This window comes from Salmo salar, chromosome ssa14 (genome assembly GCF_905237065.1).
Source record: "Salmo salar chromosome ssa14, Ssal_v3.1, whole genome shotgun sequence".
Classification (NCBI taxonomy): domain Eukaryota; kingdom Metazoa; phylum Chordata; class Actinopteri; order Salmoniformes; family Salmonidae; genus Salmo; species Salmo salar.
In genome coordinates, this window is record NC_059455.1 from 605,042 (window position 1) to 630,048 (window position 25,007).

A 25,007-nucleotide genomic window follows, 5' to 3' on the forward strand; every position below is an offset into this window, starting at 1 on the left:
ATTTGTTCGCTCAGGTTCCCTTTAATATTACGTTTTGGTTGAAGATCTTATAACATTCAGTAAAAACAATATGCAAAAGTAGAGAAAATTAGAAGGTGGGCAAATAGTTTTTCATAGCACTCTACATCAGCAAGCTGCAAAAGTAGCATTTCATTTCAACAGGTTTAAACATTTAGAGACAAGCTTGCTTACCTAGTATTTCAGCAAGCTAGCTACCAACAAGTTCAATCAGCTGATCAAGTCAGTGGCGAACGATATGCTTTCAGATCATTTTTGCAGGAGGAAGCCCCTCTTTGAATACATTTTCACAATTGCACATTTTTTAATCACTGTCAAAATGTCTGTATAATAATTAAGCTAATTCTGCCTGTGTCAGAGATTCATGCGAGAGCTCAGTAATTCCAGAAATTAGGAACTATGTTTTCATTTTCTGTGGCGGATGCTTAAAATATAAAATGTTTTATTCCACGACCTACAAGACAGGTCGGTTGAGGGACGAGCGTTGCACAGGAGTGGCGCCACCTGACGGAAGACAATGATATTGGTCGGGCTATAGTTTAAATTATACACAAATGCAATAATAATAAATATCCTTACAACATTGTGGGTAGATACAAAGAACATACAGTAAAGGAATCACTCATTCAACAGCTGAGTTCAGCTGAGGAAAACAAGTCTGGGATGTTCTAATGTTCAGTTGTGAAATCTCACCTTGTGTTTCATTGTAACAGAGTCCCAGGACATGTCGATGCTCTTGATGGGGCCGAACGGGGCAAAGGCCTGCCGGACCGTGTCCTCTCCCAGCTCGTAGTAAATGGAGCCCACGTACACTCGGCACATGATGGCTAATGCTCGCTGTCTCTGAGCCGCTACCTAAAATAGGAGGAAACTGTGCTTGAACATAGCACTGACTTGCTGTTCCACTGTATATTACAAACACAAACACTGACCAAAGACACACTAGAAATGGAGATCGGTGGAATTGCTTCCTTCAGTTATTGACATTCCATTGCATGGATTCCACTCCATTGATTGTGTAATTGAATAAAAACAAATAAAAAAATACAGAGAAAATCATGCAAAGATTCTCTATCTTGACACTATTTTGACACTTGACACTTGTTTAACAACAAGACATACATGTTATGATAGAAAATAGCATGGGGTTTTTAACAAAATAAATGATATAACAGCTTACCGATTGTAAAGGTGAGAGGGGATCTCCAAAGCCCATTGTCAGCGATGCCATCTAAGAGAAAAAGTATACATTTAACTCAGAAAAGAGGCTTTGCTGCTTAGGACAAAGGCCCATCAATCAAAAAGTATTCTAAAAAGCAGCATTGAAAGTAATTGAGTCATGTTTTATACTATACCGAACAAAAATAAACGCAACATGTGAAGTGTTGGTCCCATGTTTCATGAGCTGAAATAAAATATCCCAGAAAAGATCAAAATGCACAAAAAGCTCATTTCAAAATATTTAAAAAATGGCACAAATTTGTTTACATTTCTCCTTTGCCAAGATAATCCATCCACCTGACAGCTGTGGCATATCAATAAGGTGATTAAATAGCATGATCATTACACAGGAAAACCTTGTGGTGGGGACAATAAAAGGCCACCCTAAAATGTGCAGTTTTGTCACACAACACAATGCCACAGATATCTCAGGTTTTGAGGGTGCGTGCAATTGGCATGCTGACTACAGGAATGTCCACCAGAGCTGTTGTCAGATAATTTTATTTTAACTTCTCTTGCTCCCCAGTGGGTGGGCATCACTACTCATTTCAGGAAACTAGGTGTATGTCGCACGTCACTACTTCACAGGAGCAGCCATCGAATGTAAACATTTATTTCTTATCAAAATGTGTTTTTGGCAGAAATTCCTTCTGGAACATGGTGAACTTTCATATACCTTAATAAAGTTGTATTCCCATCCATATATATGAATACAATTCTTAAATTATTAGCCTAGTTGGCTTAGCCACAGAATAAGACACGAACCTTCCCACTAGACATGATTGGCTGAGATAACATGCCGGGAGATGAGTTTGGATTGGTCTGCCATGTAGCATGTTTCTGTCTATAATGTGAGCTGTTCAGTACGTGTTGATAGTCCTTTCTACCGTGACTTTTTGAAAGATATAATGTTAGCCATCGATAACTACAAAAGTTTTGCTACTTTTCTCAACAACATTGATGCCCTGAATTTAGCAGCCGCTATCGACAAATCAGTTGGAAAAGTGATGTGCTACTCTCTGCACACGCCACGGTCAGTGTGAACCAGAGAGAATTCCTTGACACAACGCTGGCCAAACAAGATGTAGCTACAAACAAAACAGAGTTAAATAGTTCCAGTCTGCTGTGAAGTGTTAGTCCATGTATACGGGTAAGAGTCTAGCTATCTTTTCAAATATACGTTTCTAAATTAGTCAGAAAGACGTTATTATTGCAAGTTAAAGTGTACTGTTAGTGAGCTAGCAAACGTTACCTTGCTGGCTTGCTAGCTAACGTTACGTGTATGATCTATGTAGTAATATTATTTCAATCAGAAATCCATTTAAAAGTAAATAACAGTAGAGAGGCTAAATATACAGGGGGAACCGGTACAGACAAAGTGCATGGCCACAGATTAGTGGAGGTAATTGAGGCAATAAGTACATGTAGGTAGAGTTAAAGTGACTATGCATAGATAATAAACAGAGTAGCAGCAGCATAAGAGCAGGGGGAGGGGGGGAGACAAGGCAAATTGTCTGGGTAGCCATTTGATTAGCTGTTAACAGCTTCTATCCCCGAGCAATAACTCGTTAAGAAGCCTTTTGGACCTAGACTTGGCAGTCCGGTAGCGCTTGCCATGCGGTAGCAGAGAGAACAGTTTATTTCTAGGGTGACTGCAGTCTAACAATTTTTAGGGCCTTCCTCTGACACCGCCTGGTATAGAGGTCCTGGATGGTAGGAAGCTTGGCCCTAGTGATGTACTTGGCTGTAAGCACTACCCTCTGTAGTGCCTTGCGGTTAGAGGCCGAGCAGTTCTCATCCCAGGCAGTGATGCAACCAGTCAGGATGCTCTCTATGGTGTAGCTGTAGAACTTTTTGAGGATCTCAGGACCAATGCCAAATCTTTTCAGTCTCCTGAGAGGGAATATGCTTTGTCGTGCCCTCTTCACGAGTGTCTTGGTGTGTTTGGACCATGATAGTTTGTTGGTGATGTGGACACCAAGAAACTTGAAGCTCTCAACCTGCTCCACTACAGCCCCGTCGATGAGAATGGGGGCATGCTCGGTCCTCCTTTTCCTGTAGTCCACAATAATCTCCTTTGTCTTGATCATGTTGAGGGAGAGGTTGTTATCCTGGCACCACATGGCCAGGTCTCTGACCTCCTCCCTATAGGCTGTCTCATTGTTGTCGGTGATCAGGCCTACCACTGTTGTGTCGTCGGCAAACGTGATGATGGTGTTGGAGTCATGCCACCTGGCCATGCAGTCATGAGTGAACAGGGAGTACAGGAGGGGACTGAGCATTGTCATGTCTTGGGGCACCATTAACTTGAAGACATGTTTATCAAATAACTCCCTATAATTATTATTACGCGATTAAACTGATTCATCGTTTAACTGTAATTAACTAGGAGATCGGGGCAGCAAGGAAAATATTCAGATTACAAAGTTATAATTTTCCTAATATAACTTTCCTATATTATAACATTATATATTATATTATATTATAGTATAGGCCGATTATCTTCTGGCTTAACCTGTTAGGGCTAGGGGGCAGCATTTGCACGTCTGGATAAAAAAATGTACCCGATTTAATCTGGTTACTAATCCTACCCAGTAACTAGAATATGCATATACTTATTATATATGGATAGAAAACACCTAAAGTTTCTAAAACTGTTTGAATGGTGTCTGTGAGTATAACAGAACTCATTTGGCAGGCAAAACCCTGAGACATTTTCTGACAGGAAGTGGATACCTGATGTGTTGTATTGACTTTAAACCTATCCCATTGAAAAACACAGGGGCTGAGGAATATTTTGGCACTTCCTATTGCTTCCACTAGATGACACCAGCCTTTACAAAGTGTTTTGAGTCTTCTGGAGGGAGATCTGACCGAACAAGAGCCATGGAACGATGATGTCCCATTAGACACCTGGCGCGCGAGTTCATGTTGGGTACCCTCGTTCCAATACGTTATAAAAGAGTATGCATTCGTCCACCTTGAATATTATTCATGTTCTGGTTAAAAAAGGCCCTAATGATTTATGCTATACAACGTTTGACATGTTTGAACGAACGTAAATATATTTTTTCCCCTCGTTCATGACGAGAAGTCCGGCTGGCTTAGATCATGTGCTAACAAGACGGAGATTTTTGGACATAAATGATGAGCTTTTTTGAACAAAACTACATTCGTTATGGACCTGTGATACCTGGAAGTGACATCTGATGAAGAGAATCAAAGGTAATGGATTATTTACATAGTATTATCGATTTTAGATCTCCCCAACATGACGTCTAGTCTGTATCGCAACGCGTATTTTTCTGGGCGCAGTGCTCAGATTATTGCAAAGTGTGATTTCCCAGTAAGGTTATTTTTAAATCTGGCAAGTTGATTGCGTTCAAGAGATGTAAATCTATAATTCTTTAAATGACAATATAATATTTTACCAATGTTTTCTCATTTTAATTATTTAATTTGTGACGCTGACTTGACTGCCGGTTATTGGAGGGAAACGATTTCCTCAACATCAATGCCATAGTAAAACGCTGTTTTTGGATATAAATATGAACTTGATATAACTAAAAATGCATGCATTGTCTAACATAATGTCCTAGGAGTGTCATCTGATGGAGATTGTAAAAGGTTAGTGCATCATTTTAGCTGGTTTTATGGTTTTGGTGACCCTGTCTTTGACTTGACAAAACATTACACACAACTCTTGTAAATGTACTGTCCTAACATACTCTAAATTTATGCTTTCGCCGTAAAACCTTTTTGAAATCGTAAAACGTGGTTAGATTAAGGAGATGTTTATCTTTCAAAGGGTGTAAAATAGTTGTATGTTTGAAAAATTTGAATTTTGACATTTATTTGGATTCAAATTTGCCGCTCTTGAAATGCACCTGCTGTTGATGGAGTGCACCACGGGTGGCACGCTAGCGTCCCACCTAGCCCATAGAGGTTAAATGGTGTATTTTACCTCGCATCCAGTCTCATTCCAAACGCCGTAACTAGTTGTATCTGCACGAACCCAGCCTTTACTAAGAGTCATCCATACATCAATTGTCTTAAAATCATTTATTTACGAAACTAAGTAATTCACAGAAAGCATACAAACAGTTGGTCATCGTTACAAAGCATTGGTGGAGTAATGTGCCCTAGTGGGCTAAACAGGCATGGCGGCCTGTTAAACAAACAAGGGGGGTGGGGGCAGCGGAGAAGACACTACAGAGTTGATACATATTAACAATTGATATGCTAATCCTTTGCACATGAACGCTCACTCATTCGGGAACAACTGCAATCAATATATATTTACGCTCAGTGTGTCGTCGGGATCCTTGTTGGAGAGTTTTTGTCCTGTTGGAGAGTTTTTGTCCGCGTTCTCTCTCTCGCTCGGTTAGAATGGATCTTTCAAAGCGACATTCATTAATGTCGTTATAGAATGGATGTTTCGTCGGTCTTCGCGTTCAATGATATTAATTAATAGTCTGCAGCTAGAAATTATATCAAAGACTTGTTATTATTCTGTCGGTATCGATAGTCCAAAAGTTTAACCACGTGGTATGGTTAAAGTTAAGTAGAGGGATGCAGGGTCAAACCTATTGGCCAACTCGTAATGAAGTGGAGGCCTGGTCTGAAGAAAGTAACCCTGGGTGGGGGTTTTATTCGGAATGACAGAAAAACCTTAGTATGGTAATATAGCAATATTGTTTCTAATGAGCCTCACAGAATTGTACCAAGCAGACCAGTTCGTAGCTGGATTCTTCACTGATCTTTTATACCTTCTCCAGAACATAAATGTCATTCGGTTCCCCAATTCTGTGAGTTGGAATAATTTCCTTTGTCTCTCTATGAAACCCCTCTCTGTCTCAACTGGGCCATGCGGCAGGACATTCTCCTTTAGAATTTTACGACCGCCTTCACAGGGCCTGGGTAGGGAGAGGTAGGTAGGGGGGTGGTGCAAGGGGGAGGGGGTCAACTGTGCTCCCTGTTCCCAGAGCGAGGGCAACGTCATGACAGCATGCATCCCTGAGGGGCCCCCGTGTTGAGGATCAGCATGGTGGATGTGTTGTTCCCTACCGTTACCAGGTGTTTAGTCCCAGGGTCCTTAGCTTAGTGAGGAGCTTTGAGGGCACTATGGTGTTGAACACTGAGCTGTAGTCAATGAATAGCATTCTCACATAGGTGTTCCTTTTGTCCAGGTGAGAAAAGGCATTTCTGGGATATGGGTGTTGATGTGAGCCATGACCAGAATTTCATGGCTACAGACGTGAGTGCTATGGGTCAGTAGTTATTTAGGCAGGTTACATTAGTGTTCTTAGGCACAGGGACTATGATGTCTGATTGAAACATGTTGATATTACCGCTCAGTCAGGGACAGGTTGAAAATGTCAGTGAAAACAGTTGTCATTTGGTCAGCGCATGCTCGGAGTACACGTCCTGGTGGCACTTCGGCCTTTTGAATGTAACCTGTTTAAAGGTCTTACTCATATCGGCTGAGGAAAGCGTGATCACGCAGTTGTCCGGAACAGCTGATACTCTCATGCATGTTTCAGTGTTACTGACATCCGACGAGCGTCGGAGCCGGTGTAGTACAATTCAATCTTAGTCCTGTATTGACGCTTTGCCTGTTTGATGGTTCGTCGGAGGGCATAGCGGGATTTCTTTTAAGCATCTGGGTTAGAGTCCCGCTCCTTGAAAGCGGCAGCTCTACCCTTTAGCTCAGTTCAGATGTTGCCTGTAATCAATGGCTTCTGGTTGGGGTATGTACATACAGTCACTGTGGGGACGACGTCATCGATGCACTTATAGATGAAGACAGCGACTGAGGGGGTATACTCCTCAATGCCATCGGATGAATCCCGGAACATATTCCAGTCTGTGCTAGCAAAACAGTCCTGTAGCTTAGCATTTGCGTCATCTGACCACTTATTTATTGACCGAGTCACTGGTGCTTCCCGCTTTAGTTTTTGCTTGTAAGCTGGAATCAGGAGGATAGAATTATGGAGGGTGAGGGAGAGCTTTGTACGTGTCTCTGTGTGTAAAGTAAAGTTGGTCTAGAGTTTTTTTCCCCCCTCTGGTTGTACATTTAACATGCTGGTAGAAATGTGGTAAAATGGATTTAAGTTTCCCTGCATAAACCTCTTACATCTAGATGTTCCGCTAGCGGAACGCCTCGCCAATATCCAATGATAGGCGTGGCGCGAATTACAAACTCCTCAAAAATCCCCAAACTTTCATTTTTCAAACATATGACTATTTTACACCATTTTAAAGACAAGACTCTCCTTTATCTAACCACACTGTCCGATTTCAAAAAGGCTTTACAGCGAAAGCAAAACATTAGATTATGTCAGGAGAGTACCCAGCCAGAAATAATCACACACCCATTTTTCAAGCTAGCATATAATGTCACAAAAACCAAAACCACAGCTAAATGCAGCACTAACCTTTGATGATCTTCATTAGATGACACTCCTAGGACATTATGTTATACAATGAATTGAACAAAACATGTATGTATTGTATAACATAATGTCCTAGAATTGTCATCTGATGAAGATCATCAAAGGTTAGTGCTGCATTTAGCTGTGGTTTGGGTTTATGTGACATTTTATGCTAGCTTGAAAAATGGGTGTCTGATTATTTCTGGCTGGGTACTCTGCTGACATAATCTAATGTTTTGCTTTCGTTGTAAAGCCTTTTTGAAATCGGACAGTGTGGTTAGATTAACGAGAGTCTTGTCTTTAAAATGGTGTAAAATAGTAATATGTTTGAGAAATTGAAGTAATAGCATTTCTAAGGTATTTGAATATCGCGCCATGGGATTACACTGGCTGTTGCGTAGGTGGGACGATTTCGTCCCACATACCCTAGAAAGGTTAAGCAGACCGTGTTTGTCTATTTGTCTTACCGTGGACTGATCAAGGTTTTTAGAGATACTTTTGTAACCTTTTCCAGCTTTACGCAAGTAAACAATTCTTCATCTTAGGTCTTCTGAGAAGCTAGGATATGCATATTATTAGTAGATTTGGATAGAAAACACTGAAGTTTCTAAAACCGTTTGAATGGTGTCTGTGAGTATAACAGAACTCATATGGAAAGCAAAAATCTGAGAGAAATCCTACCAGGAAGTGGAAATCTGGATGCATGGGCTCTCTTCAAGTCGTTTCCTATTGAATAAACAGTGACGTAGTAATAATTGTGCACTTCCTACGGCTTCCACTAGATGTCGACAGTCTTTACAAAGTTGTTTGAAGCTTCTACGATGAACAGAGCCCGAATGACAAGGAGGGGAAGTTGTTGAGGCAGGGGGTGACATCACTTCTTGGGGCGCATTCACGAGGGTGGATCCTCCCGTTCCAAAACCTTTTTCATGACACAGGAACCGTCCAGTTGAAATATTATTGAATCTTCACGTTCTGAAGGCCCTAAAGATCGATGTTTTACAACGTTTGACATGTTTGAATGAACGTAAATACAACTTTTTTTTACTTTTCGTCGCGACATCATCCGCGCACTTTCTACACTTGGAGTAGCTTACTGGACGCACGAACAACAAGGAGTTATTTGGACATAAATTATGGACTTTATCGAACAAAACAACATTTGTTGTGAACCTGGGATTCCTGGAAGTGCCTTCTGATGAAGATGATCAAAGATAAGGGAATTTTTCTAATGCAATGTTGGATTTTAGATGACTCCAAGATGGTGGCTATCTGTATAGCCTAGTGCCTTTCTGAGCTCAGTACTCAGATTATTGCAAAGAGTGCTTGCCTCGTGAAGCTTTTTTGAAATCTTTCATAGCGTTTGCATAAAGGAGATCTTCATCTATAATTCTTTGAATGACAGTTTAATTTTGTATCAATGTTTATGACAAGTATTTTTGTAAATTGTGGTGCTGATTCCCTGCAGTATTTGAGGGAAAATATTTTCTGAACGTCACGCGCCGTTGTAAAATGCTGTTTTTATATATAAATATGAACTTTATCGAACAAAAAAATGCATGTATTGTGTAACATGATGTCCTAGGAGTGTCATCTGATGAAGATCGTCAAAGGTTAGTGCTGCATTTAGCTGTGTTTTGGGTATTTGTGATGCATGCTTGTTGCTTTGAAAATGGCTGTGATTATTTTTGGCAGGGTACTCTCCTAACATAATCTAATGCTTTGCTTTCGCTGTAAAGCCTTTTTGAAATCGGACAACGTGGTTCGATTCAGGAAAAGTGTATCTATAAAACGGTGTAAAATAGTCATATGTTTGAGAAATTGAAGTTATAGCATTTATGAGGCATTTGTATTTCGCGCGACGCAATTCCACTGGCTGTTGACTAGGTGGGACGTTTGCCCAGGGAGGTTAAAAGGCGTCTATTTTGCTATCCAATGATTGTACGTTGGCTAATAGGACTGATGGTAGAGGCAGATTACCCACTCACCGTTGGGTGCTTACTAGGCACCCAGACCTACGTCCCCGATATCGCCGTCTCTTTCTCATGCGAATCACAGGGATGAGGGCCTTGTCGGGTGTCTGAAGTAAATCCTTTGCGTCCAACTCATTAAAGAAAAAAGCTTCTACCAGTTTGTGGTGAGTAATCGCTGTCCTGATATCTAGAAGCTCTTTTCGGTCATAAGAGACAGTGGCAGAAACATTATGTACAAAATAAGTTACAAATAACCCAAAACAACACACAACAGCACAATTGGTTAGGAGACCGTAAAACGGCAGCTATCACCTCCGCCATTATTAGTATCCTTAAAGAGATGGGTGGGGCTAAGGCTTTAGAGGCCGTGAAGTGTGCTGAATGGGTTTAGACAAAGCAGAGCTCTCCAGTTGGTGTACCAATACATTCAAGGGCCATTTTCTCAAAAGTGGGGCTAGAAGTTTATGTACTTTCCCATTGTACCTCAACTGCATATACCATTTTCTAGCTCTGAGTCAATACTTTTATCCAATGTAAAAAAAACTATTTCAAATTTTGCTACATAAGACCAAATCGAGGCGGTCGGTCACATATGCCCTCCAAAGCGCTCCCCTGCCCAGTCATGTGAAATCCATAGATTAGGGCCTAATTCATTTCAATTGACGGATTTTCTGATATGAACTGTAACTCAGTAAAATCGTTGAAATTGTTGCGTTTATATTTTGGATAAAACCTACTAATAAACTCCTCACATTTCCTACTCTACACAATCTTCTCGATAAGGAAGGAATGTTGGGAAGTCGGGGGTTTCAAATATTATCCCAATGTATGAGTACAGCGTTTGTTCTATTCACAATAAATCATTTTTAAATAATCTATATTTTCAAAAGCATTTGCATCTCATCTTGTGTTCATTTTCACAACCTCCGTGGATTTTGGAGTTGCCTATGTGCAAGTCAAGAACAAAATAATACAATACTTAGGCCTTGGGCACTCAAGTACTACTTGAGAAGGTCCGGTCACACAAATTTCCTGGGTAGCAAAGGTCTGGGTGGATAAAGAAATGTATCTGTGTATTAACCCTTGTGTGGTGTCCATGTTTTTGTAATTCACCCAATGTTCGCAGGTCTGATGTACCCACAACATTATTGGGTTTTTAAAAACACAGCCATAACAATTTACGTAAAAATACGTAATACTTAGATGTTGACTTATATCAATTACAAGCAATATAGACAGCATACATGGTTAATATTTCCCATTTACCTCTGCCATATCACATTTATCAATAAAAGCGCTATTTGTTTAAAAAAAAAAAAAAAACGTGATTTTTGTTTACAAAAATAAATCATGGAATAAATCATGTTTATCTTGGACATGATGATCTGGTTGCTGACGGGCTGGTCCTGGGGCTGGCTGATGTTCAATCTCATCCTCTTCTTCCAACTCACTGTCAGACCTCAAATTGACAGAGACATGATCCTCATATTAGGAAAATTCTTCATCTTCCAAAGTGGAAGGTCCTCTATCCACACAATCTCTGCCATCTGAGCAGAGATTATTTTTGCCATACGGATTGATTGTGGTAAGGAGCCACACATGCAAAGCTATTTATTTGATGTGCCCCTTCCCCAATTTGCACCTGGCTGGGGTAAAGTGTGGGAAAATTCAGAATTTTTTACAATGTATCGAAATAACATTGTGCAGGTTCCGTAACACATTGTGTAGTTTCACACACTACAAAGGGTAAAGAGTGCGAGAAAAGTGGGAGACAGGCAGGGAGATGGACAGACAGGTTCTTGGTGCTATGTTGAGACAGCAGGCCCATGGAAGAGGAAAACAGAGTGAAGGCATACACCAAACCTTCTTGTTTAATTAGTACTTTTTTTTTGTTTACACACACACACACACACACACACACACACACACACACACACACACACACACACACACACACACACACACACACACACACACACACACACACACACACACACACACACACACACACACACTAGCCGAGTCCAGTGAACCCTTACACCACTTGTGTAATATAAATGTGTAGGGGGGGTGCAGTGTGCACTCAATGAAAATGTGTTATTTTACATGTTCTTCACAGAAAATGAGCCAAGGCCAATGAGTCTCAGGTTGAAAAAATAATTAATTGCATCACTTATTTTAATAAACATTGAAAATGGGTCCACAGACCTGAACACCACAAGGGTTAAAGCCCCCATGCAGTCTTTGTAATTGTATTTTTTTTAAATCATCACTGTATGTATAATAAATCACTGTGTGCTTATTTAATGAAAATAACCCCCTCCCCCCCCAAAATATATGATTTATTTCCCTGAACCACCATCTTACCCAGATGAACAGTCATTGGTCTATTATAAATCAGATCATATTGTGACATGATGTTCGCAAAAAGGTCCATCCTACCTGAAGATGCAGAAATTCCAGGCATTTTTCTCAACTTACACAAGAAGGACATTACCATCACTCACAATTTCAGAGTGTTATTTCGACCTCACAGTGTGGAAATAGCATGAAAAAAAACAACGAAATCACATTAACTGCACTGCCCCTTCAACAACCAACCACCTTTTACAATTTCTTTGTTGTAAATGTTTGTGTGCCAAACATGGCAAAATATGAGCTTGTTTTACTCCAATGTTTGTAAACAATGTAAATGTGAACAAACACTATATAGCCTCAAAACATAGTTAATAGTTGGTTAATAATTTTAATCATGTTTTGAGGCTATACAGGGTTTCTTCACATTTACAAACATACAAACATTGGAGTATGACAATGAGAGATTTAACCTGTTATGGCTAGGGGGCAGTATTTTCACGGCCGGATAAAAAACGTACCCGATTTAATCTGATTATTACTCCTGCCCAGAAACTAGAATATGCATATAATTATTAGCCTTGGATAGAAAACACTCCAAAGTTTCTAAAACTGTTTGAATGGTGTCTGTGAGTATAACAGAACTCATTTGGCAGGCCAAAACCTGAGAAGATTCCATGCAGGAAGTGCCCTGTCTGACAATTTCTTGCCCTTCTTGATTATCTCTATCCAATACAGGGGATCTCTGCTGTTACGCGACACTTCCTACGGCTCCCATGGGCTCTCAGAAGGCGGCAAAAAGCTGAATCGTGGCTTTGCAGGCTCTGGCTGAAAAAAAGTAGCGCGTTTGGATAGTGGCTGGTCACAGTACTGTGAGACTCAGGCTCGTGCCCGAGTCGACCCAATTCTTTATTTTCTTTCGTCTTTTTACCTAAACGCAGATTCCCGGTCGTAATATTATCGCTTTTTTACAAGAAAAATGGCATAAAAATTGATTTTAAACAGCGGTTGACATGCTTCGAAGTACGGTAATGGAATATTTAGAAATCTTTTGTCTCGAAATGCGCCATGCTCGTGACCCTTATTTACACTTCGGATAGTGTCTTGAACGCACGAACAAAACGCCGCTATTTGGATATAACAATGGATTATTTTGAACCAAACCAACATTTGTTATTGAAGTAGCAGTCCTGGGAGTGCATTCTGACAAAGAACACCAAAGGTAATCAAACTTTTCTAATAGTAAATCAGAGTTTGGTCAGGGCTAAACTTGGTGGGTGTCTAAATAGCTAGCCGTGATGGCTGGGCTATCTACTCAGAATATTGCAAAATGTTCTTTCACCGAAAAGCTATTTTAAAATCGGACACCTCGATTGCACAAAGGAGTTCTGAATCTATAATTCTTAAAATAATTGTTATGTTTTTTGTGAACGTTTATCGTGAGTAATTTAGTAAATTCACCGGATGTTTGCGGGGGGTATGCTAGTTCTGAACGTCACATGCTAATGTAAAAAGCTGTTTTTTGATATAAATATGAACTTGATTGAACAAAACATGCATGTATTGTATAACAATGTCCTAGGTGTGTCATCTGATGAAGATCAAAGGTTAGTGCTGCATTTAGCTGTGGTTTTGTTTTTTGTGACATTATATGCTAGCTTGAAAAATGGGTGTCTGATTATTTCTGGCTGGGTACTCTGCTGACATAATCTAATGTTTTGCTTTCGCTGTAAAGCCTTTTTGAAATCGGACAGTGTGGTTAGATAAAGGAGAGTCTTGTCTTTAAAATGCTGTAAAATAGTCATATGTTTGAAAAATGGAAGTTTTTGTATTTTTGAGGAATTTGTAATTCGCGCCACGCCTATCATTGGATATTGGAGCAGGTGTTCCGCTAGCGGAACATCTTTAACTTAAAACTTTGATATCATGGAAGGTCAGTCAGCTTTATTAGTCTAACGCTATTGTGGGTGCAAAATGGTTGTTACAGTCACGGGTAATTTTCCACAGTCACGGGTAATTTTCCACAGTCACGGGTAATTTTCCACAGTCACAGGTAATTTTCCACAGTCACAGGTAATTTTCCACAGTCACAGGTAATTTTCCACAGCTGTCCAGTAATCTCTTCATACACCCCACAAAGTAGTGATTCGTTATTCGTCCTTATCTTTGGGGCACTAAAAGCCATCCAGGCATAATTCTTCTTTAGGGGAGTGATACGATCTTTCCTGCCTATCTTAGACACAGACTGTGAGAACTTTAAGGGAGTAGAACTAATTACCCTTTATCTATTTTGTAAGCTTTATAGCTCTTTGAGTAGAGGAAGTATATAACGATCCTCTCCGGGTTTATCCTGAGAGAGTGAGCTTCCTTGCAATTGCCTGAATAAACCTACTATTGCTGATAAATTAGTTCTGCCTGACTCCATGAATTAATATTCCTCAACACCACGAACATAGAGTTGTTCGTGCCACGCACGAACAACGGAAGATGTGCAGTTTCGCGGCCTCGTTTGAAATGAGCTAAACGAAATGCAAGCAACAAGTGACTATGTAGATAGCTAACGTTACATGATTGTCAGTAATAGTGAATCAAAGGAGCTAGCTTTGGCCACTCAGCTAGAGCTAGCTATACAGCATCTTTTAGTTGCCAACTACCACAAATGTCATGTAGCCAAGTTTGGCTACAGTCCTTTCGAAAAACCTTAAATAACGCTATGTGACGCAGACTACTATACAGCTTCAGCCCAATCGGCATTGTAAACTAGCAGTAACACTTGATATAATTCACAGCTTACTTAGCTTCTACAACAATGCAACTATCCATGATGTCGATGCTATCCATCTGGTCAGCCTAGTAATGACTGCTGCCTAGCAACCATCATTATGAAGCATCTAATCTCATGAACGTGCATTGCTTAAAACGGATTTAGTGGGGCTCTAAAAAATGTGTGATGCGTACGGATGGAATCATGACATTAAACCAACCTTTGAGGTCTGGGAAAGTGTGCACCAGCAAGAGACTGTTTGACTAACAGTGTTTCTGTGATGGCAGAGTTTGCAAAACAAATGCCAATAATCATGATATTGTTCTGCCAGCTAGGCCTAGAATACTTTGTAGTTAACATTAAATTGAAGCTTCTGGGAAAGCCTTTCCATCTACCAGAATATGTTATCATTAGCTAGCAGAACCACTAAACGCTACACAAAGTGTCCGGGATAGGCTAGGTGCGCACCGCACACACATTCCCATGGCCTGCCGGTGCTTCTTCAATTGCCAAAAATACAAATCACTAATGCATTCTATTCATGGTCCAAACACAACAAGACAGTCGTGAAGAGGGCACGATGAGGGCTGTTGCGGTGACCGTATTACTGCCACACCAGCGGTCACGAGTCATGAAGGCAGTCAAATTCCAAATGACCTTTTAGTCACGGTAATTAGGGTTCTCCAAGCTCTGATGCTGCTGCTCGTCATTAGTAGCCTACCAAACTTGCTAACTGCCTGGTACTCAGCACTTTGTCACTCTAATCACTCTGACATCAATGCAAATGTAATAAAAAATTCCATGAGCTCCTGTTGGGCAACATTTCTATGGGCTATGCAATTGCGTGAGAAAACAGAGTGGACACTAATAAAAATATGAGGATCCCTTCAGCTAGGCGAACTATATTCATTTCTCAACTTTCCTAATATTAAGCACATTGCTTCTCTTTACAACAAGAGTACAGCCTACCTGGCTGGCATGAAAATGAACCACGGGAAAAGCCTCCTCCATTTGCTATTTAAGGGCATAGATGACATGTATTTTTGTCCCCTTGCCTGTTGAGACAGGTGCATTCTAAATTTCACAAATTTCACACATTTATTATTTCAGTTCAAACCTCGGGCTGACTCTTTTCTCTGTATACATCAATGATGTCGCTCTTGCTGCTGGTGATTCTCTGATCCACCTCTACGCAGACGACACCATTCTGTATACTTCTTGCCCTTCCTTGGACACTGTGTTAACTAATCTCCAGATGAGCTTCAATGCCATACAACTCTCCTTCCGTGGCCTCCAACTGCTCATAAATGCAAGTAAAACTAAACGCATGCTCTTCAACTGATCGCTGCCCTCACCTGCCCGCCCGCCCAGCATCACTACTCTGGACAGTTCTGACTTAGAATAACCACAAATACCTAGGTGTATGGTTAGACTGTAAACTCTCCTTCCAGACTCACATTAAGCATCTCCAATCCAAAATGAAATCTAGAATTGGCTTCCTATTTCGCAACAAAGCATCCTTCACTCATGCTGCCAAACATACCCTCGTAAAACTGACTATCCAACCAATCCTTGACTTCGGCGATGTCATTTACAAAATAGCCTCCAACACTCTACTCAGCAAATTGGATGCTGTCTATCAGAGTGCCATCCGTTTTGTCACCAAAGCCCCATATACTACCCACCACTGCAACCTGTATGCTCTCGTTGGCTGGTCATCGCTTCATATTCGTCGTCAAACCCACTGGCTCCAGGTCATCTATAAGTCTTTGCTAGGTAAAGCCCTGCCTTATCTCAGCTCACTGGTCACCATAGCAGCACATACCCGTAGCATGCGCTCCAGCAGGTATCTTTCACTGGTCAACCCCAAAGCCAATTCCTCCTTTGGCCGCCTTTCCTTCCAGTTCTCTGCTGCCAATGACTGGAACGAACTGCAAAAAAAAAATTCACTGAAGCTGGAGACTCCTATCTCCCTCACTAACTTTAAGCACCAGCTGTCAGAGCAGCTCACATATCACTGCACATAGCCCATCTGTACATAGCCCATCTGCAAATAGCCCATCCAACTACCTCATCCCCATACTGTTATTTATTTTGCCCCTTTGCACCCCAGTATCTCTACTTACACACTCATCTTCTGCACATCTATCACTCCAGTGTTTAATTGCTATATTATAATTATTTCGCCACTATGGCCTATTTATTGCCTGACCTCCCTTATCCTACCTCATTTGCACACACTGTATATAGCTTTTTTCTACTGTAGGTTTGTTTATCCCATCTGTAACTCTGTGTTGTTGTTTGTGTCGCACTGCTTTGCTTTATCTTGGCCAGGCCGCAGCTGTAAATGAGAACTTGTACCTGGTTAAATAAAGGTTAAATAAAAAAATACATTTAGTATATGTAAACGCAAGATTAAATCAAGAATAATCTGATGGGTGACAATATTAGCCTATCATTTGTGAATGACGCCCAGCATAAGAAACAATGCTTTTTTTGCCGACTTTTTCTAAATCATAGTCACACACCTCATGTAGCCTAGCCTATATGTTTTGTTAAGGTTTGTATCACAACTAAAGTGCCCAAATAACTTGTTAAAATTAAGGAGATGAATCTGCTTTACAAGGGGGTGTAGAGCCTAACTGGGAAACATAAGCAGCGCGTGAGTTTCAAGGTTGAGTTAAGATCATTTACACCATAAAAATGCACCTTCATAATAAAACCATTACATGCATAATTGCATTTGCGGTCACTTTTGACAATGGTGTTTTCTGCCTCCTACCATGTGCGCATTGCTACGCTTATAATGTGAAGAAATAGCCTAAAAGATACTGGGGGACTGTACCATACACGATTTTATCGGCCAGCTTCAGCTAATTGACCTGTAGGATTCCATGACACCGTCAATGTAGAGTCTGGCGCGGGTCAGTTTTATGGAGCCGCACCCGCCCTATGCCAGCCATATCAATTCCGAGACCAACCTGACACCAGGATAGATCTCTCCGCAACCTGACCCAAGCCACATAGAATTGTTCCGAGAGCAGACCTGTTACCTACCAATAACATCAATGTATTTAGCTAATTGTTTCCAGACAGTAGGCTATTCCCCTTCCCTGTTGCAATACATTTTTTTCTGCATGTTAACTTTATTTTCAAGGAGTAAATATACTTTACCCAATATGGGGCGGCAGGTAGCCTAGTGGTTAGAGCGTTGGGCCAGTAACCGAAAGGTTACTAGATCGAATCCCCGAGTTGACAAGGTAAAAATCTGTCTTCTGCCCCTGAACAAGGCAGTTAACCCACTGTTCCTAGGCCAACATTGTAAGTAATAATTTGTTCTTAACTGACTTGCCTAGTTAAATAAAGGTTATATAAAATAAATGAAATAAAAAATATCAGTAGTGTAAATGAATGATTATGAACAATTGTTTTCTTACCGTAATCTGTCTATTTATCAAACCGTCCCCATCTCCCAACGCATGCTCTCCCCTTCAAAATGCTGTCCCCATCTCCTCCCAACGCATGCTGTCCCCATCTCCTCCCAACGCATGCTGTCCCCATCTCCTCCCAACGCATGCTCTCCCCATCTCCTCCCAACGCATGCTCTCCCCATCTCCTCCCAACGCATGCTCTCCCCATCTCCTCCCAACGCATGCTCTCCCCATCTCCTCCCAACGCATGCTCTCCCCATCTCCTCCCAACGCATGCTCTCCCCATCTCCTCCCAACACATGCTCTCCCCTTCAAAATACTGTCTCCATCTCCTCCCAACGCATGCTCTCCCCTTCAAAATGCTGTCTCCATCTCCCCCCAACACATGCTCTCCCCTTCAAAATGCTGTCTCCATCTCCTCCCAACGCATGCTCTCCCCATCTCCTCCCAACACATGCTCTCCCCTTCAAAATGCTGTCTCCATCTCCTCCCAACGCATGCTCTCCCCGTCTCCTCCCAACACATGCTCTCCCCTTCAAAATGCTGTCTCCTCCCAACACATGCTCTCCCCTTCAAAATGCTGTCTCCTACCAACACAAGCTCTCCCCTTCAAAATGCTGTCTCCTCCCAACACATGCTCTCCCCTTCAAAATGCTGTCTCCTCCCAACACATGCTCTCCCCTTCAAAATGCTGTCTCCTCCCAACACATGCTCTCCCCTTCAAAATGCTATCTCCATCTCCTCCCAACACATGCTCTCCCCTTCAAAATGCTGTCTCAATCTCCTCCCAACACATGCTCTCCCTTTCAAAATGTGCTCCCTTTTGCTGCAGCATTATCTGTACAGTGTGCATTAGTCTGCATGTTCTCCGGTTGTAAAGATGTAAAAATAGCCTAGTCAGACCTGAATTGTCACTACCAAAAGTAATTATTGAGTGTGGATATTTATATGCCAAATAAAGTGAATCAATGTTATAGTAGGGTGTCCAATCAAAAATATGTTAATTGTGCAGATACTCTAACAAAACCAATGGTCCTAACCTCATGTCTCTATCATAATCCTTTCAAACCTTACGAGTTTTTACCCTTGTAGGATGTCCAAAATTACAGGGACTAAATCAAGGCCAGAGAAAAACCGTGCTTTGCATCAGCTAGGCTTGCCGCTGTCCGAGAATTAAGGCTAACTGACGGGCTCACCCTTGAAGTAATCTTTCTTCTCAAATCCATAGGACATAAAACAATATAAAAGGTAAGATATATATCAATGAGACATGACATTTTGTATATTTTAGTATATGCTTCTCATAAATGCAAAATTCCATTTTTTTGTTACACAAAAACAAGCTTATCTCTGTGAAATGTCAATGGAGCACTGAGCATTCCACAACCTTATTTATTTTCAAAGCCTTTTACATTTAATTCAGGTCGTGTCATGTTCATTTAGCTTTTTGCGACCAGCGGAAACAACTTTACAGACGACCACCAAAACAACAAAAAATCCTCAGGAGTCGCTCCAAGAAAAAGGCACCGCTCTGTCAACAAATCTCGGTGCTTATAATCTTCCTGTTATAGTTCAATGATATGAAATCAGCTTGTTCCTGTCAACTGTTTTAATATGCAGACGATTCAGCTCATTTGGTCTCTCTCAAAGACAAGAGTATGGTTGAGAGCCAGCTTAGTGCATAACTGATGAGTCAGTAACTGGCTGTCAGACAACAAGCTGTCTTCATTTGGTGAAAACAGTCAATATTATTTGGTTCTAAGATTAGGCTAGGTAGATCACCAGACGTTAGAGTCACGGTTGGTGACACAGCGGTTACAGCCAAGAACTGTGTTAAATACTTAGGCTGTTAATTAGACAGGTTCCTGACAGGGGAGAGCATGGGTCAACCAGAAAGTTACATTTCTGGCCAGAAAAGGGACCTTAGTAAAAAAAACTTGCACAGAGTCAGTGCAGTCTCACTTTGACTATGTGTGCACTACCTGGTACAGTAGCTCCCCTAAATTCATCAAGAACAAGCTACAGACAGCTCAGAATAAAATGGCAAGAGTCAATCTGAATCTTAGCCCTCAGGCTCATGTTGGCCCTTCTAAGCTCAGTCAACTACAGTGATAAACAGAATCGTGCATGGTACAATCCCCCAGTATCTAATAGGCTTGGGCAGAATACCGCATATACGGTATACCGGGGTATTTGGAAAAAGCGTTATATATTGAAAGCCAGTGTTTTTTTGCTTCAATAGAGTGATCAGGGAAGTGCAACTCTAGCTTTCCTTCACAGAAAATACATTAGTGCAACACATTCGGCAGAAAATAGCTAACTTTCACCAGATGACAACAGAAGTGCAATGCTATTTGGCTGGCAGCCACACAAGTAAATTAGCTTCGTTTAAAAAAACGATGCATGGCCATCATATTTCTAATGTTTAGGCCCATCTTCCACTACAAATCTACCATTCCAGTGTTTTACTTGCTATATTGTATTTACTTTGCCACCATGGCCTTTTTTGCATTTACCTCCCTTATCTCACCTCATTTGCTCACATTGTATATAGACTTATTTTTCTACTGTATTATTGACTGTATGTTTGTTTTACTCCATGTGTAACTAACTCTGTGTTGTTGTATGTGACGAACTGCTTTGCTTTATCTTGGCCAGGTCGCAATTGTAAATGAGAACTTGTTCTCAACTTGCCTACCTAATTAAATAAAGGTGAAATAAATAAAAACATAAAAAAATGTAGCCAGCTCCATTTCCTAATGTTTTCCTTAAAGTTAATCTTGCTTTTTACAGAGAAAAATAGGCTGCAACGAGAAAAGTACAGGAGAAAAGTAGCTAATACCAGTCAGAAAGCTGTCTGCTGAAAGAATGCCAGTTTGTCGAGTTTAAAAGTGCAACTGCAGCACAAAATGAGTCTGATGCCGAGCAGAAATTACAATAAGAAGCATTTTAGATCTGCATTTACAAAACGCAGCAAGAGATTTCTGATAATTTGTATCTTTTTTTCCTGCGTGAAAAATGCAGAATTCTGCTTTAATATGAACCGTAACTTTAACTTGCTATCTAAGTTTGTGGCTGAATTAACCTCTTGACGCACGCCAAGGATAGGGGGCGCTACAGCGATTTTTGAAAAAAATACGTGCCCATTTTAAACGGCCTCCTACTCAAACTCAGAAGCTAGGATATGCATATAATTAGTAGATGTGGATAGAAAACACCCTAAAGTTTCTAAAACTGTTTGAATGGTGTCTGAGTAAAACAGAACTCATATGGCAGTCAAAACCCCGAGACAGATCCTAACAGGAAGTGGAAATCTGATTTGTGGACTCAACTTCAGCACTTTGCCTATAAAACACACCGTGAGTTAGGATTCATTGAGCACTTCCTATGGCTTCCACTAGATGTCACCAGTCTTTACAAAGTGGTTTGAGTCTTCTACGGTACAAACTGACCGAATGAGAGGCTGTGGAACTTGGTCATAGGGGGAGGGCCATTACCATTATGACGCGGGCGCCCTGGCTACCCTCCCCTTTCGAAACGTTTAGAAAGACAATGCAATCGTCCCCCTTGAATATTATTGAAGCTCTGGTTGAAAAAGGCCCTAAAGATTTATGTTATACAACGTTTGACATGTTTGAACGAACTTAAATATTTTTTTTTCCCACATTAGTGACGAGAAGTCCCGCGCACTACGGTACATTTTGAGTAGCCTTCGGAACACGCTAACAAGAAGAAGCTATTGGGACATAAATTATTAACTTTTTCGAACAAAACTACATTTGTTGTGGACTTGGGATTCCTGGAAGTGCCTTCTGATGAAGATAATCAAAGGTAAGGGAATATTTACAATAGTATACAAGAGTAGATTTGATATTCGATTGTTCCAAGATGGCGCTGACCTGTATCGCTAGCCTATTTTTCTGAGTATAGCATCCCCTTTTATTGCAAAGTGTGATTTCCCAGTAAAGTTATTTTTAAATCTGGCAATGCAGGTGCTTTCACGATGTTAATCTATAATTCTTTGAATGACAATATTATATTTTAACAATGTTTTCGAATAGTAATTTAGTAAATTGTAGTGCTGATTCACCGGATGCATTTGAGGGAAAATAGTTAGTCAACATCACTCGCCGATGTAAAATGCTGTTTTTATATATAAATATGAACTTTATCGAACAAAGGAATGCATGTATTGTGTAACATGATGTCCTAGGAGTGTCATCTGATTGTCAAAGGTTAGTGCTGCATTTAGCTGTTTTTTGGTTATTTGTGATGCATGTGGTTGGTCGGAAAATGGCGATGTGGCTACTTTGACGATATACTCTAACAATCTAATGTTTTGCTTTTGCTGTAAAGCCTTTTTGAAATCAGACAACGTGGTACGATTCAGGAGAGGTGTATCTATAAAACGATATAAAATAGTCCTATATTTGAGAAGATTTTTTTTTGTTAAATTTTGTTATGGTTCGGTTATGAATATGGCGATATGATTTTTCGCTGGATGTTGATCCCGCATGCGGGACGAGCGCTTCAAGAGGTTTTAATAAGGTAACACGGCATCATATTGTGTTAGCTTTCTGCCGTGTTTGAGAAGTCAAAGCCTTTTGGATGAGTTAAACTATATATACACAAGGGTATGCGGACACCCCTTCAAAAAGGGTATGCAGACACCCCTTCAAAAAGGCTATGCGGACACCCCTTCAAAAAGGGTATGCGGACACCCCTTCAAAAAGGGTATGCGGACACCCCTTCAAAATCAGCCACACCTGTTGCTGACAGGTGTATAAAATCGAGCACAAAGCCAAAGCAATCTCCATAGAGAAACATTGTCAGAAGGGCCTTACTGCAGAGCTCAGTAACTTTAAACGTGGCACCGTTATATGATGCCACCTTTCCAACAAGTCAGTTCGTCAAATTTCTGCCCTGCTACAGCTGCCCTGGTCAACTGCAAGTGCTGTTATTGTGAAGTAGTAACGTCTAGGAGCAACAACAGCCGCGAAGTGGTAGGCCACACAAGCTCAAAGAATGGGACCGCCGAGTGCTGAAGCGCGTATCGTGTAAAAATCGTCTGTCCTCGGTTGCATCACTCACTACAGAGTTGCAAACTGCCTCTGGAAGCAGCGTCAGCACAATAATGTTCGTAGGGAACTTCATGAAATGCGTTTCCATGGCCGAGCAGCCGGAACACAAAAACCTAAGATCACCTTGCGCAATGTCAAGCGTTTGCTGGAGTGGTGTAAATCTCGCCGCCATTGGACTATGGAGCAGTGGAAATGCGTTCTCTGGAGTGATGAATCACGCTTCACCATATGGCAGTCCGATGGACGAATCTGGGTTTGGCGGAAGACAGGAGAACGCTACCTCCCCATTGTGCCAACTGTAAAGTTTGGTGTTGGAGGAGGAATAACGGTCTGGGGCTTTTTCTCATCGATCGGGCTAGGCCCCTTAGTTCCAGTGAAGGGAAATCCTTTTTTTTGTGCCATGACGAATCAAGAGCGGTACTGGCCAGAACACACTTTTACATACACTTCATTAACCTGTTAGGGCTAGGGGGCAGTATTGACACAGCTGGATAAAAAAACATACCTGATTTAATCTGGTTACCACTCCTACCCAGTAACTAGAATATGCATATACTTATTACATATGGATAGAAAACACCCTAAATTTTCTAAAACTGTTTGAATGGTGTCTGTGAGTATAACAGAACTCATTTGGCAGGCAAAACCCTGAGACATTTTCTGACAGGAAGTGGATACCTGATGTGTTGTATTACCTTTAAACCTATCCCATTGAAAAACACAGGGGCTGAGGAATATTTTGGCACTTCCTATTGCTTCCACTAGATGTCACCAGCCTTTACAAAGTGTTTTGAGTCTTCTGGAGGGAGATCTGACCGAACAAGAGCCATGGAACGATGATGTCCCATTAGACACCTGCCGCGAGTTCATGTTGGGTACCCTCGTTCCAATACGTTATAAAAGAGTATGCATTCGTCCACCTTGAATATTATTCATGTTCTGGTTAAAAAAGGCCCTAATGATTTATGCTATACAACGTTTGACATGTTTGAACGAACGGAAATATATTTTTTCCCCTCGTTCATGACGAGAAGTCCGGCTGGCTTAGATCATGTGCTAACAAGACGGAGATTTTTGGACATAAATGATGAGCTTTTTTGAACAAAACTACATTCGTTATGGACCTGTGATACCTGGAAGTGACATCTGATGAAGAGAATCAAAGGTAATGGATTATTTACATAGTATTTTCGATTTTAGATCTCCCCAACATGACGTCTAGTCTGTATCGCAACGCGTATTTTTCTGGGCGCAGTGCTCAGATTATTGCAAAGTGTGATTTCCCAGTAAGGTTATTTTTAAATCTGGCAAGTTGATTGCGTTCAAGAGATGTAAATCTATAATTCTTTAAATGACAATATAATATTTTACCAATGTTTTCTAATTTTAATTATTTAATTAGTGGTGCTGACTTGACTGCCGGTTATTGGAGGGAAACGATTTCCTCAACATCAATGCCATAGTAAAACGCTGTTTTTGGATATAAATATGAACTTGATAGAACTAAAAATGCATGCATTGTCTAACATAATGTCCTAGGAGTGTCATCTGATGGAGATTGTAAAAGGTTAGTGCATCATTTTAGCTGGTTTTATGGTTTTGGTGACCCTGTCTTTGAATTGACAAAACATTACACACAACTCTTGTAAATGTACTGTCCTAACATACTCTAAATTTATGCTTTCGCCGTAAAACCTTTTTGAAATCGTAAAACGTGGTTAGATTAACCT

General features: G+C 40.8%; 1 protein-coding gene across 1 annotated transcript in view; it reads right to left on the reverse strand.

Annotated features, from left to right (window-relative positions):
• The window catches only part of puf60a (poly-U binding splicing factor a), a 115,882-nt gene that overhangs the window by 45,109 nt on the left and 45,766 nt on the right, over positions 1–25,007 (reverse strand). The window contains exons 4-5 of the mRNA XM_045693787.1: positions 1,199–1,249; positions 712–873 (exon numbers count right to left, since the gene is read on the reverse strand). Coding sequence (XP_045549743.1) covers positions 712–873; positions 1,199–1,249 — 213 coding nt within the window. The remainder of the gene's footprint in view (positions 1–711; positions 874–1,198; positions 1,250–25,007) is intronic.